The 15,106-nt window shown below is 43.9% G+C and overlaps 1 protein-coding gene across 1 annotated transcript in view; it reads right to left on the reverse strand.

Moving 5' to 3' along the window:
• The window catches only part of GOPC (golgi associated PDZ and coiled-coil motif containing), a 58,379-nt gene that overhangs the window by 18,688 nt on the left and 24,585 nt on the right, over positions 1-15,106 (reverse strand). The window contains exon 2 of the mRNA XM_075924046.1: positions 11,691-11,855. Coding sequence (XP_075780161.1) covers positions 11,691-11,855 — 165 coding nt within the window. The remainder of the gene's footprint in view (positions 1-11,690; positions 11,856-15,106) is intronic.

Here is a 15,106-nt window from a genome sequence, read left to right on the forward strand (position 1 = left end):
CTTCTGCCAGCACCAAGGAAGTGCATACCAGTCCAGGTGCTAGCACGCAGGCTCTCCCAGCCACTTTGGTAGCGGAGGTCCCCGAGGTGCCATGTCTCTCCCCTGCTTCTTGGAGAGGTGGAAGGGGTAAGAGAGAGTGAAGGTAAGGCTCTCTTTTTTGAAGTTTTTCTGGGGGGCGGAAAGTGGCTCTTTTTTGAGGCGAGTCTTGTGGTCGGGAGACATTCTGTGCCTCAAAGCTTTATCAAATAAAGCTTTATCCTGAGGTGGAGCTCTTTGTCCTTTCTGGCTCTCACCATGAGGGAGGAACAGTGGTAACATTTTTGTGGTGCAAGGGTTTTCCCAAGCACTGTATGCATAGCGTGTGGCCATCTGACACTTGCATGGGCTCCTGGAACTCTACACATTTTTTTAAGACTGAGGAGCATGACATATTCAGTTGTCTGAGGTGCTACTTCTTTATTTCCTTTTCCTTCTCATAGACTCATAGACTTAAAGGTCAGAAGGGACCATTATGATCATCTAGTCTGACTCCCTGCACAGTGCAGGCCACAGAATCTCACCCACCCCTCCTAGAATAATCCTCTCACCTATATCTCAGATATTGAAGCCTTCAAATACTTTGAAGACCCCAAGATGCAGAGAATCCTCCAGCTGTGATCTGTACCCCATGCTACAGAGGAAGGCGAAAAACCTCCAGGGCCTCTGCCAATCTACCCTGGAGGAAAATTCCTTCCCGACTCCAAATATGGCGATCAGCTAAACCCTGAGCATGTGGGCAAGACTCATCAGCCAGACACCCTTCTCTCTCTCTTTTTGAGAGAAAGGGGATGACCCGGGAGAAGCCTGGTTCACAATGCCCCGAGTAGCAAAGCCGCGTTCAAATCCCTTGAAGGGAAAAAATGTTTATGGGTTTTTGGGGTTTTTTTTTTGGTAAATTACAACTAATTATCTAAATGGTAACTGTGAAATCTTACGTGACATAACAGGCTGACAGGGAGATGCTGAAGCTCCGTCTGCTGATGAGAGCAGTTAAAGAGGTACTGAAAGGGAGGGGCTGAGCCGTGCTACTAGCACACTCAGGTGGAAGCATCGTGAGACACCTCCTGCACATGCGGCTCAGTGGGGAAAACTGCTTTGCAAGGCTCTGATCTGCGGCTCCAGGCGACCCGTTACCAACAATGGAACACCCGTGGGGGCATCATTCGAAGGAAAAGATAATTATATATTCTTCTAACTCAAAGCACAGGTAGGAGCTATAATCTGATCAACTCTGATTGCTATTATTTTAGAGAAACACTTCAAAATGAAGGCAGCTTATGATTACTTACACATAATGAAAATAAATCATAGCAGAAATGTTGAGTAGTAATAGGGTCCACTACATGTACTATTATTTCCTTTGGTAATTTTTTTATTGAAATTCATATAAAAATTTCAGTAAAATGTGCATATAGTATTTTATCATATATTTAAAATACAAATTCGTATTAGCATCAATTACACTGGGTTGCAATTATCTGAACATATCCCATATTTGTACAAGTGTGAAGTGATCTCTTTGTGAAAAGTATTTGTCCTTATGTAGCAGGTTATTTTTGTCTTTTATAACTTTTCAATAAGTTCATCTGAGAGCAGAGTGCTTATCTGGTATTACCTGCAGAGGTTGTGTTGGAGCATTTCATGCACTGTGGAGGTACACCATATGACATGATAGGCATTACAGGACCCTTGGATCTTCAAAAGCGTGTTTTGGAGGGTCCTGATCATCGCAGCACTGAATATAGGTCTGCAGGTTTTGCTGCAGAGTTTGGTGTGTCCTAGTGTCTTGGGAGCTTACTTCTGATGAACTTGGCAAAGTTGGGAGGTTGTTTGAAGGTCAGAAAAGAGGGTTCAAAAAGACTTCTTTCAGCATGTGAATCCCCTCAGATATGCGTTGTAATTGTTTGATGATACCTCATATTCACTCCTGTGTTGTAATGCTAAATCTCCATATTTTTATGGAAATAGGTTTTTGAATATGAATATGTATAACTCAAATATGCTTTATGCAAAATGCAGCATGTAACCTCTTGTTGTAATCCACTGAATGTGCATATTCTATTTCTGTGCATGTATCATTTTTGTATGTGAAGTTAGAAATATAAAGTGTAAACCTGCTTATTCAACTAAGTCTTTTAGTGAAAGCCATTAATGGTTCTTAAACTTAATGGCACTGTGCTCATGAGTATGAACTTTTGTTTTTCCTGTAAGCCCAGACTGTGGTTGATCCTAAAAAGACACGTGATCATGCCACCTGGTGCTGGAATACATCTTGAATTTGGTACTCCTCCAGGAGAGGGGAGAAGGGGACAGAACGGAAGAATGGAACAAAGGATTCCCTCTGGGGAAATTCTATAAGGGATGGTGAGCAAATAATGAGGGTTTTCAGCTGGCTTCACAAACCACTCCTCTACACAAGAGGACACATGAAGAGATCCGGAAACAAAGAACACTAACAAGGAGAGAAGCTGTTAGACCCAGATCAGAGATAAGATAAGTTATGGCTTGAAGAATTTTACCTGAAATAAGGTCTAGGATGGGGAATTATATTTTGTAACAATTTCTATGTATTAGGCTTAGCTGGTATGTGTTATTTTAGCTGGCATGTGTTATTTTAGCTTAGTAACTTACTTTGACCTGTCACCACTTAAAATCACTTAAATCCTACTTTTTATATTTAATACAATCACCTGTTTATTATCAAACCCAGTGTAAATAATTGTTACTGGGAAGGTGTGTGTGTGTGGGAGGGGAGGGACCAACAGCTGTGCATACATATCTCTTTCACTGATAAAGAGAGAGAGAACTTTATGATCTTCCTATTTGTAAAATTTTACAAAGTAAGATGGAGATACTGGGGATTTTGGTCTCTATTTGGGGCTGTGCGCCTGGGTGCTGTCAAGTCCCTGTAACTTAGCCCTCATAGAACTAAGCTATCATCAGTGTTTGCATTACTCTGCTGGGGAAGCTGTTACCCCAACGCTGTACCTTTGCTGGGGAAGACCAGAGCTTCTGACCCAGCAGGACAGGATGGTGGAGCACCCCAGAAGGCAGAAAAGCGGACTCAGTGGTAAGATCAGCATATCAAGTGACAGTCTCAAGGGGATCTCTGTGATTCACCCCGTCACAGATAGCCTATATGCATTCCTGTGCGGGGAGGAAAATCCCAATGAACTGCACCACTTGGTTGTCATCTACCAACTCATAGTGAAACCAGGTATCATCCGTTAATTACAGCCCAGTGTAACTGAAACTCACATCAAATTGTATTTTAAATATATGAAAACAAAATAACATTATAACTCTGCTAGACACTAAAAACCACACAGAGACACCAGTTTTATAGTTATTACAACCATCAGTAACACACCTGGGCTGCTTTTGCGGAAAAACTTGCCAGCTGTCTACACTGGCCGCTTGAATTTCCACAAGAACACTGATGATCTCATGTAAGAAATCAGTGCTCCAGGCCAATCTATACACTCTTTTCCACAAATGCTTTTAACGGAAAACTTTTCCGTTAAAAGCATTTGCGGAAAATCATGCCAGTCTAGACGTAGCCCTGCAGCTTAAAACTTCACTGTCCTATAAATAGGACCCTACCAAATTCACATAAAACATATCACAGACCGTGAATTTTGGTCTCTCCCCTTAAAATCTGGTCTTTTATGTGCTTTTACCCTATGCTATACTGTTTTAATGAGGAACACCAGTGTTTCTCAAATTGGGGGTCCTGATGCAAAAGGGCATTGAAAGGGGATCTCAAGGTTATTTTAGAGTGGTGGAGGTATTGTCACCCATAATTCTGTGCTGCCTTCAGAACTGAGTAGCCAGAGAGCTGCAGCTATTGGCCAGGCACCCAGCTCTGAAGACAGCACACCATCAGCAGCAATATAGAAGTAATGGTGGTAAATCATAAACTGTCACCCCTACTTCTGAGCTGCTGCCTTTAGAGCTGGGCGGCCAGAGAATGGTGACTGCTGAGGGCCCAGCTATGCAGCAGCAGCACAGAAGGAAGGATGGCCATACCTCACCATACCATCCTTTCTTCTGTGCTGCTGCTGGCAGAAGCTGTGACTTCAAAGCTGGATTTCTCTCCGGAGGCACAGAAATAAGGGTAGCAGTATTGCAACACCCCTACAATAACTCTGTGACACACACACACACACACAACTCCTTTTTGGGGGTTAGGACTCCTATAATTACAACATTTAAATAGATGAAATAATGACATTTACTATTTTAAAAAATCCTCTGTCTATGAAATTGACCAAAATGGACTATGAATTTGGTAGAAACCTACCTATGAAATCTGAGCTGATGTAAGAAGTTAGACATGGTTTGGCCCAACCAGTTTCCAGCCACAGGTATTTTCATATTAGTATGGCCACAGATAGTTATCAGAAGGGGGTGCACCTTATATGATAAAGATTAGTATATTTCTCTTCTCCTAAATTATCATGTTATATGATTGATAAAGAGATTGTATTGTGCAGTAGTTCAGCATAGTACATATACTGTTCCAATCCTTAAATATGATGAAGAAATGCATGGCACAGTTCAGAATGGGAGACATAAAAGTAGCTTTAAATTATCTTTGTGCCATTACCCATGACCCCCCGATCCAGCTGAGTGTATGCAGGTTGATTCCTAGGTGCAAATTAGAGCAACATGGCACTCAACCCAGCTGGAGTCAGAAGGACTGGAGGGGAGGAAGGAAATATAATCTAACTCTAAGCTATTCACTAACAAAAACTAATTAGCACTAGAAAAAAAGAATGCTGTAAACAGACTGCTGCTGCACTCATCGAAACAACAGCAAAGCATGGTGGCAAGAAGGAGTTTGGAGTGGAAGGCGGTGTCAGCAGGGTGCAACTCCAGGAGGCACCCATGCCCACCCTACAGCTAGCTGCTAGGAGAAAAATCTTCCTGCAACAATGCACATGTGCGTGCACACTCCTGACTGGAAGGCACATGAACAAGCACTCAGAGAAAAATATTTCTTCCCAAAACAAACAAGAAATAATGGAACACAAATAGAAGCAAAAAAATATGTTCAAATTTTCATCCCAAAATTTCTCCTCTGGCCTGTGCCAAAAGCTAGAAAATTACTTTCAGAACAAGCTAGTAAGACAAAGTTATTTGCAATTGGAAAAATAAAGTTAAAATGAAAATTGGAACTGAACCTTAAGCAAACAATGCTACCCTCTAATATAAATAACACTGCCCATTATTTAAGTGGCATGTAAAAATATACACTTTCAATTTGGAGCATTGAAAATTCACACGCTAGATAAAAACTATTTATCATCATAACAATGAATGATACTGTGTGGTTTAAAAAAAAAATCCAACCACAACTTACAACAAATCATTAGAAAATGGCTAATTCTTAACAAAAAATGTACTGAGTTAACAGGGCTCGACAAATAGTGTAATCTATTTGCCTGTGGCGAGAAGATTACACCCCGGAAGAGCCAGTGCGGAGTGATCTGCGCATGCGCAGAACCGCGCGGCTGGCGAGCAGGCCTAGCCGCCGCTCGGCGAGCCCTGTAAGTTAAGATGAAAAGGGTAGAGCCCTGATTTGTAAGAATACTTCAGCCAGTTATGTCTATATAAGCAGATACTGCTTTCCCTTATTTATATGATAATTAACAATCCTTAAAGCAGAAAAAATATGCTTAATATAGAGAATGTTAAAAAATGAAGTTATACTCAAAATTATCTCAATTACTTAACATTTTTCAATAGATAAAACAAATTTTAGCAGCAGCTATAAGGCACAAATCAATATCAATAAAATTTTATGGATGTAAGTGAGTAGTCGACTAACTGATAAGCCTAGGCTTATCGGTTAATCTAGTTAACTATTCACATTTTCCCCCTCCCCTTACTGCCTCTCTATCAAAGGCAGCAAGCAGGGGCGAGAGCATGAGCTGGTCTCTGCAGTGCTTCTTGCCTCCTCGCCGCCTGTGCTGCTGCCTCTGCCTATAGTGGGCCCAGGCTTGCTGCAGGCAAAGGCTGCTCTGCATCGCGCTAAGCAGCCCTTGTCTGCAGTGGCCCAGGCAGCTGGTCTGCGCGAGGATCTGGTTTATAAACTGGCTCGCCTCGCAGACCAGCTCCCACCTAGCACCCCATACTGCTGCCTCTGATACATAGGCAGCAACAGGGGGTCACAGGAGGTTCCCTGGGACTGGGGCTGGACTGCACTGGTTACCACCCCCGTGGGCTTCAGAATAGTTGACTAACCACTAAGAATTCATGCAATTAGTCGACTATTCTATTACCTGATAGCTAACATCCCTAATTATTTACACAGAATTTATTTAAAAATCTTTAAGTCTATAACTTACAAAGTTTAAGAGGTGAAAGTCATAAGTCTGCACCACTATGACACATACAGTTAAGCTTATGTATTTTAGGCACTAAAGGAGTGTTAACATATAGGAAATTTACATTAAAAACAACACGCGCGCGCACACACATAAAAGGAATTGATGAGAGCGGGGAATATATGAAAACTGACATCTTACCAGAAAAAATTGATAAGGTATAAATATTGTTGCTTATAACATGCTGGATATTGTTATTTTTAAATAAATTCTTAATAGTTTCAGATTTTACTTCTATGTAGCAAACTCAATATTCAGATTTTCATAAGTTACCGGATCATATCATCCCAAAAGAATTGCAACACCCAGAAACAAACAAATACAGACATGCACAGGCTTGAAAAGAAAGGCACCAAAATGAAAAATTGTCAACAATATCAGTTTTATGGCCAACTGGCAGCGGGATGAAGGTGTGGGGACGAAAGCCAGCCAGATGTGTTTTTCTAGTCTTAAAGACCAGTACTTATACTGCCACACAAAACAAAAACATCATCGTAAATACAAATAAAGGCAATTTGCATACTTACCAACTCATCCACAGAAAGGACAGACTTAACAAAGAAGAAAATGATTCCATAGTCAGAAAAACTGGCAAACTGTGGCAAACTGAATTTTCAGAAAATGCCATAGAAATAAATGCAAAGATCAGTCTCCACTAAACATCTATGAAACATCAGAAGATAGAGAAAATCAAATTGAATAGATAAACCTTGTAGTTTATAAGAAGGGGAATGAGATAAGGGACCATATTCAATCAAAGACAAAATATCAGCCTAGAGTTTTAATGAGTAAAACTTCAAAATAGATAGATTCTTAAGCTTGTCTATTTAAAAAAACTCTGCCTAACCTAGATGGAAAAATATTATAGTTGTTTGCTACAGCTACAAATATGTCTATCTTAATTAGAACTAAGGTACAAACTCTCCTATTATTTAGAGATGTACTTATGTTGAAATTGTACTCATTACAAATCTAGCCTTATCTTTTGAGTTTGCTTTATTCTGTCTTCTAGGATTTCTGTATTTTAATATGCATGAAGGTAAGTGGAACACATTTCATATACGTTGAGAATTTACAGTTTGGATTTGTTAGAGAAACAATTTTCAACATAACCATATCCAAACATGGCTTAAGAGTTGAAGGAGTTACAGAGAGTTAAAACTATGTTCAGAAACCATGTCAGAGTCCTGCAAAGCATATAAAATAAAAATAATTCTTCATAGTCTATTTGTTAAAATTCTGTCCATACTTCACTCTGAATCCATGCTAGCTGTGATTAGTAATCAAAAATAACCTCTCTTCTAAGGGTGTAACCGTGTACAGGTTAACCAATGAGTCTGGGCTAATGGGTTACATATGCAGGCTCCCAGTACTCGTGGGGAGGTGATTTCTGTGCCCAGCACTGCGAAGAGGTTGGTGAGTGGTGGGCGAGGACAGCCAGCGCCCCTGCAAACCTGCTTCCCTGCACGTAACCACTGAAAATTTCAGCAGTTACACATTTACTTAAATAAATGCATTTTAACATCTACACTTTCTTGTTTAGATCACCAGTTAAAATCCACAGGAGACTAACAGTAAAAAAAAGTGGCTCTGTGGTGCCGTTTGTCAAATAGATTCTCAAAATATGTTTTACAAATCACCAGTGGCATATGCAATCTTTCCCGATGATGTATTGAATTAAACAATAAGGGCACATCTACACAGCAGGGCTAAAGTCGAATTAAGCTATGCAACTTCAGCTCCGTCAATTGCGTAGCTGAAGTCAAAATAGCTTAAATCGGTTTGGCACTGTCTACACAGCAGGAAGTTGAAGGAAGAACAGTCTTCCTTTGACTTCCCTTACTTCTCCTGAAATGAGAGTTATGAGTTGGAATAAGACATCTTCCAGCTCAAGATTATTTAAAAATAAAGGTCTGTAGAGTAGACACACATTACATTATTTCGGAATAATCTGAAGAAGGAGCTTAACAGTTTCAGTCTTGTCTCTAGTAGTAACCCACACCACGGAAAGGTGGAATGGAGGAGGAAGAATGGGTATTTACTCTTTTTGGCTTACTTACAATGCTAAAAGAAGTCCGGATTATTTTTTAAAGACATGTTTATTTTTCACATTAAAAGTTCAGGTTTTTCTACCCTAGGAACACACTGTTAGCTTTAAGTCCAAGAAACTTATACTTGATTGAAAAGTGATTTTCACATTGACGAGTTTACCTGACACAGAACTAAAAAAACCCTGTTTACAAAACCTTGAGTTTCAAACTTCCTTCACCCTTCAATTAAAAGAAAACTGCCTAGTGGTGTGTCTGCATTCTTCAAAGAAAGCCTTCTGTAAAAATTTTAAATTTTCAATATTTCAAAAATTAAAACACCAACTCTGAACTTATTTATGTACTACGGAAACAAAAGAGCACAATCTTAATTTTTTCCTATTGCAGAACTTTAATAAATTTTCTTTGAAATTATCAAGTTCTTTTTCTCACTACAGGCAGTCCCCGGGTTACGTACAATATAGGGACTGTAGGTTTGTTCTTAAGTTGAATCTGTATGTAAGTCGGAACTGGCGTCCAGATTCAGCAGCTGCTGAAACTGATCAGTTTCAACAGCAGCTGAATCTGGACGCCAGTTCCGACTTACATACAGATTCAACTTAAGAACCCCAGGCTCCGAGGCTTTGCTCTGCTTTGCTCCCCGTCCCCCTGGTCTGCAGACCAGGGGGACGGGGAGCAAAGCCGCGGAGCACGCGGGCAGCAGACAGTCCATACGCATCTGGGCTGTCCGCTGCCCGCGTGTTCCGCCGCTTTGCTCCCCGTCCCCCTGGTCTGCAGACCAGGGGGACGGGGAGGAAAGCAGAGCAAAGCCGCGGAGCACGCGGGCAGTGGACAGCCCAGACGCGTCTGGGCTGTCTGCTGCCCGCGAGTTCCGCCGCTTTGCTTCCTCTCCCTGGTCTGTTGGAGACCAGGGAGAGGGAGGGCCCCGTTCGTAACTGCGGATCCGACGTAAGTCAGATCCGCGTAACTCGAGGACTGCCTGTACTGTAATTCTTTGGCTACTTTGTTATTATCTGATCATGTCAGCAGTCTTCACAAGAAACAGTATAGGAAACTCAGATAACATATACTGTAGGGATGTTAGCAAGTACAGGCAGTCCCCGACTTACGCGGATCCGACTCATGTCAGATCCGCACTTACAAACGGGGCTGTTCTCGCCCCGGAGCTCACAGGCGGCAAGTCGCCGCCCGTGTCCTCCAGGGCGAGAAAAGCTTCTCCCGGTCTCCCTGGTCTGCTGGGAGGGTCCAGCAAAGCCGCTGGACCCCCCCAGCAGACCAGGGGGATAGGAGCAAAGCCGCCCAGGCGGCGGGGGTCCCACTGCCTGGGCGACTTTGCTCCCGGGCAAACGAGCAAAGCCGCCCAGGTGGCGGCTTTACTCGGGTGTCCCTGGTCTGCTGGGGGGGTCCAGCGGCTTTGCTGGACCCCCCCCCCAGCAGACCAAGGGGACAGGAGCAAAGCCGCCCACGCAGCAGGGGTCCCGCTGCCTGGGCGGCTTTGCTCCCGGGCAAACGAACAAAGCCGCCCAGGCGGCGGCTTTGCTCGGGTGTCCCTGGTCTGCTGGGGGGGTTCAGCGGCTTTGCTGGACCCCCCGCAGCAGACCAGGGAGACAAGAGAAAAGCCGCACAGGCGGCATCCCGCCGCCTGTGCGGCTTTGCTCGGGGGCAAAGGAGCAAAGCCACATAGGCGGCGGGGTCCCTCCGCATGTGCAGCTTTGCTCGGGTCTCCCTGGTCTGCTGGGGGGTACTCCCCCAGCACCCCAGGGAAACAGGAGCAAAGCCGCACGGGCAGCGGGGTCCCTCCGCCTGTGCGGCTTTGCTCGGGTCTCTCTGGTCTGCTGGGGGGGGAAGAGGCGCAGGTAGTGCGCTCCCCCCCCCCCAGCAGATCAGGCTTTTGTTGCGGGATGCCTCGGGTAGAGCAGCTGGGGTGCTGCCGGGTTGGTCCTGTGGGAACCTACCGGGCAGCGCCCCAGCTGTTCTGTCCCAGGCTCCAGATTCAGCAGCTGTTGAAACTGATCAGGCTGATTCCAGGAAGCTGGGGGCAGAGCAACTCTGCCTCTGGCTTCCTGTAGTCAGCCCCTGGTCAGTTTCAGTGGCAGCAGCTGAATCTGGAGCCAGTTCCGACTTACATACAAATTCAACTTAAGAACAAACCTATAGTCCCTATCTTGTACATAACCCGGGGATTGCCTGTAGCTGACTAGAGTATGGACTATGCATTCTGCCCCTGCCCTCCCCCGGCTCCTGCTGCTTTTATGAGAGGCAGTAAAGTGGGGGAGGGGAGAACAGGAGCCAGTGCTGTGGGGAGCTGGCTTAAAAGCAGGTTCCCCCAGCACCACTCCATGGTGCTACCTGCCCCAACCTCCCAGCTGCTGCCTCTATCAAAGGCAGCAGGGAAGGGTAGGGGAGGCTGCTGTGAAGCAGCCTGTGCCCACAGCAGGCCGAAGCTCACCGTGTGCAGAGGCTGCCGCTAAGCAGCCCCTGTTCATGGCTGCCCCCAGGGGCTACTCTGGTAGCAGCCCTTGGCCATGGCCAAGCAGCTCTTATTACTTTAAAATGCAGAGCCATAGCACACGTGGCTCCTTGAGCCAGCACAAGCCAGGACTTCTCAGTCCCGGCTTGAGCCAGCTCCTGGAGCTACCCCCGCTGCAGCTCTGCAGAGCAGTACTTATCAACTACTCATGTAATCGATACAAATATCAATTACACAATTAGTCAGATAACCACAATTTAACATCCCTAATATACAGGTTGGACACTTGCCTGGTTTGGCACCCTCGGGACCTGACCAGTCCCAAATAAGGGATTTTGCTGCACCAGGGGAGGTCATTTCTGGCCCCTTCTGCCACCAGCATTCCCCTCCCAGCCCTGGCCTGGCCACTTGCTTCCCGGCCATGCCAGGCAGTTCCACTGCCATACGCGAGGCTCTGAGCCCCACTGGGCATCCCCGCTCCTCACAGTCTGCTGCCCTGCCAATCTGCAGGGCTCCCAGCCACCATCTTTCCACCGGGACTCTCTAGCCCTGGATCATCTGTGGTCCTGCTGGTCTACGTATGTTGCCAGACCACTGTCCCAGTTGAGAGAGCTTCAACCTGTATTTGTTTATTTCAAAGATGATGTTCTAGTAAATTTGTGCCAACAATATTAACATATCACCACCTGGATTAAAAATAGTGTAGTTTGATTTTTTTTTCCTTTAATCTATGATACTCACCAATTTTGCTTTAATTGCCCCAGAATCAACACTCTGACCAGTTTTGGCATGCAGCTGAAGTTGAATGGCATGGAGTTGTAAAAGCTGATCGTGCACCTCTTTTTCCAGTACTACTCTCTCAGCCTGAGTTTCTGTCAGTTCAGATTTCAGATCCACCAGCTGCGCCTATAAGATATCATGAATTCAATAATCAATGCAATTATTAAAATTTAGTTTCTCAACAGTTATATAATATTGAGTCATATTCCATGCTAAAAAGGTTGCGACATACAGGTAAAACAACAATGGAATTGAGCTCTTTTCATAAGTGCCTCATTTTCCACAAAGTATTCCTCCATTTACAACACTTTTTCTTCTCCTATTGCCAGCATATAAACACCTACAATCATTCTTCTAAGGAATGGATGGAACGTCCTTCATAATCCATTAACATTAATACCAAAGACAATGAAGCCATCTAAATAAATTCCTGTATAGGCGCCCATGAATTAAAAGCACATATTCCCAGAATGCTTACAAGGACTATATAGATTTATTTTGATACTGAATATTTCAAATCACAGTCTCCCTGCCTTCAACAAAAAATGTGTGTTGATAAGTTAAGCCATTTTTTTCCCCTAAATGCCAAGAAAACTCGAGTAATTTTTAATAAATTGTTTTACAATGAACAGGCTTCTACAAAAGAAATTTAATTCTATAGTGAATTAGTTTTCAAAATCTTTGATTTCTTATTAAATAAAATGTTCCCGTCTAATAATTAAGCATTATTGATGTGTCTGCTGCAGATACTCTACCCTGAAACAGAAAATAAAAAAGTTGAATGCAGTATATGAAAGATATCAATAGTATGTAAGGTGATGCACTAGTGACCAAACTATTTCTTTTTTTTTTTTTATCATAACATCTAAAGGCCCAATCTACATGCTTTCATAATTTTCCCATAGTGCTAGAGAAGAAGAGTCAAGCTTTATCTCAGTGACATTTGTAATGTCCTACTCCTTTCTAATGTAGCCTAACTACTAATTAGGGACGTGAAAATTAGATTAATCAACTAGTCAAAAAGGGTGCTTCCCCTTTGAAATATAGCAAGAGCCAGCTGGGATGTTGCTACATTTCAAAGGCAGAAGTGCCCAGCAGCCTCCTGCCTTTGAAATGTTCAAGAGCCCCAGCAGGGACTCTTGTACATTTCAAAGATTGAAACAGGGCATGGTACCTGGGGTCATGAAGCACTTCCGCTTTGAAACATACAAGAGCCCCAGCAGGGCACTTTCACTTTGAAACATATAAGAGCCCCAGTTTGAAATACCACGTGGAGCCTGGGGCCAGCGGGGGACTCTTGTACATTTCAAATGTGGAACTCTACCATTGCACCTCTACCCCTTCCACGAAGTTGGGGGGAGCTGGATTGTAAGCTGGCTCCCCCAGCACCCACTTCTCCTCCCCCCTTGCTGCCTCTTTCAGTTAGAGGCAGCAGGGACGGGGGAAGCGACTAGTCAACTAGTGTGTCAACTATCTGATTAGTGACTTACATCCCTAGTACTAATGTAGTAGAATATATTTTAAAAACTTTCTTGTGTATTTAACACTAAGGCTGACATTTTATTTATTCAAAACCAGGTAAATCATAGCATCATATATTATCCCACCCATATCAAGCCACAAATAGTGCACTTGATCTATCAAATACAATTGTTAGTAGTTTATTATAGTAGATCAGTTGTGCCACAACAATTAAGTTGTGTAAACAACATCTGTTTAAAACAGGCATGTTAAATATTGGTTAACTGAATAATCAATTAACCTAATTACTTTTGACCAGTTACTCAACTATTCTATAGTCTCCAGGGTAGGGCTAGAAGCCAGTGCACTCCAGCCCCACTCCCAAGGAGCCCCCTGCCACTCTGTGCTGCTGCCTCTGTATTCCTGCTTCCACCCCTGCACTTCTGCTTCTGTATCAGAGGCAGCAGTGTGGGGTGCCAAATGGGAGCTGGTCCACAAGCATAGCCAGTTTAAAAATCAGCTCCCCTCATGGAGTGGCTGCCTGTTGCTCCACACTGTTGCCTCAGATACAGAAGCAGAAGCGCAGGGGTGGAAGCAGTCCCCATCTAGGGGGCCAGAAGGTGGGGTTTGAACTCCTGGTCCTAGCGAGAGCCAGAACTGAGCCAGGCTGCTTGCCTGCTTCGCTCCCAATACACTTTATATGGAGAGCCGCAGCAGGGGTAGGTCCCTGGCCGGTATAAGCCAGGACTGAGCTGGGCTGCTGGCCAGCCTGCTAGAAAATTTACCGGTAGGGAGAGAAAGGAGAAAATGCATGTAGTCAATAGCATTAATTGATAAGCTTTGCTTATCGGTTAATTGACTGTATTGTTACATCCCTAGTTTAAAGACTGACCTTTCTAAAGGCCTCTAAAATTGACATGCTTAGCCAGATTCCTTGGAAATGGAATAACAGCCCTATGCTCGCCTACTTATATAACCCACACAATTCTTCATTACACTGATGCATTCTGCATACTCTTTCCTTTGCTCTCACACAAAGAGTGCAAAACCTAAATCTTCTCAAATCATAATCATAGCTCTGTCACACACCCTGAAGTAATCCACTTAATTCTCATATTAAAAACACTCCTTTACCAAGCAAGCCCAACTATTACTTCAACATTTAGCCCCAGTCTACACTACACATTTGGTACAGAATTAAGTCAACGTAAGATTGTGTAAGGGTCTACACTAAAATGTAGCTCCTACCAATAGAACTCACCCACTAAACCAGGGGTGGCCAAACTGTGGCTCCAGAGCCACATGCAGCTCTTCAGAAGTTAATATGTGGCTCCTTACATGGGTACCAAATCCAGGGCTGGAGCTACAGGTGCCAACTTTCCACTGGGCCGGAGGGTGAGCACTGTTCAACCCCCAGCTCTGCCCTAGACCCTTTTCTCCTAGGATCCTGCCACTTCCTAACCTCTCCACTGAGCCTGTCACACCCATGCGTCCCCTCTTCAGTATCTCCCACTGAAAAACAGCTGATCACAGTGGGCAGGAGGAAAAGGAGAAGGAGGCATTGACTGCTGTGGCTGCCAGTGGGCGGGATGTGCTGAGAGTGGTGGTGAGGAGATGATCAGGGCTGGTGACATAGAACTGTTGCTCTTTGGCAATGTGAATAGGTAAATTCTAGCCCCTGCTCAGATTTAGGCTGGTCACCCCTGCACTACACTGACATAATAACGCTACCTCTGTGAGAGATGTACAGAACGGCTAGCAGAATATAGGTATGTGCAATAAAGAGGCATATTGAGACACTGCTAAAAGAGGGCAGAATTAATATTACATGGACAATCTCAACTGAGCACTGGTTTCATTCACCTCAATGTTTTAAAATTTGTGTTAATATACTTTTTTTCCACTGAAATTAATAT

The sequence above is a fragment of the Pelodiscus sinensis genome, chromosome 3 (assembly GCF_049634645.1).
Source record: "Pelodiscus sinensis isolate JC-2024 chromosome 3, ASM4963464v1, whole genome shotgun sequence".
Lineage (NCBI taxonomy): Eukaryota > Metazoa > Chordata > Testudines > Trionychidae > Pelodiscus > Pelodiscus sinensis.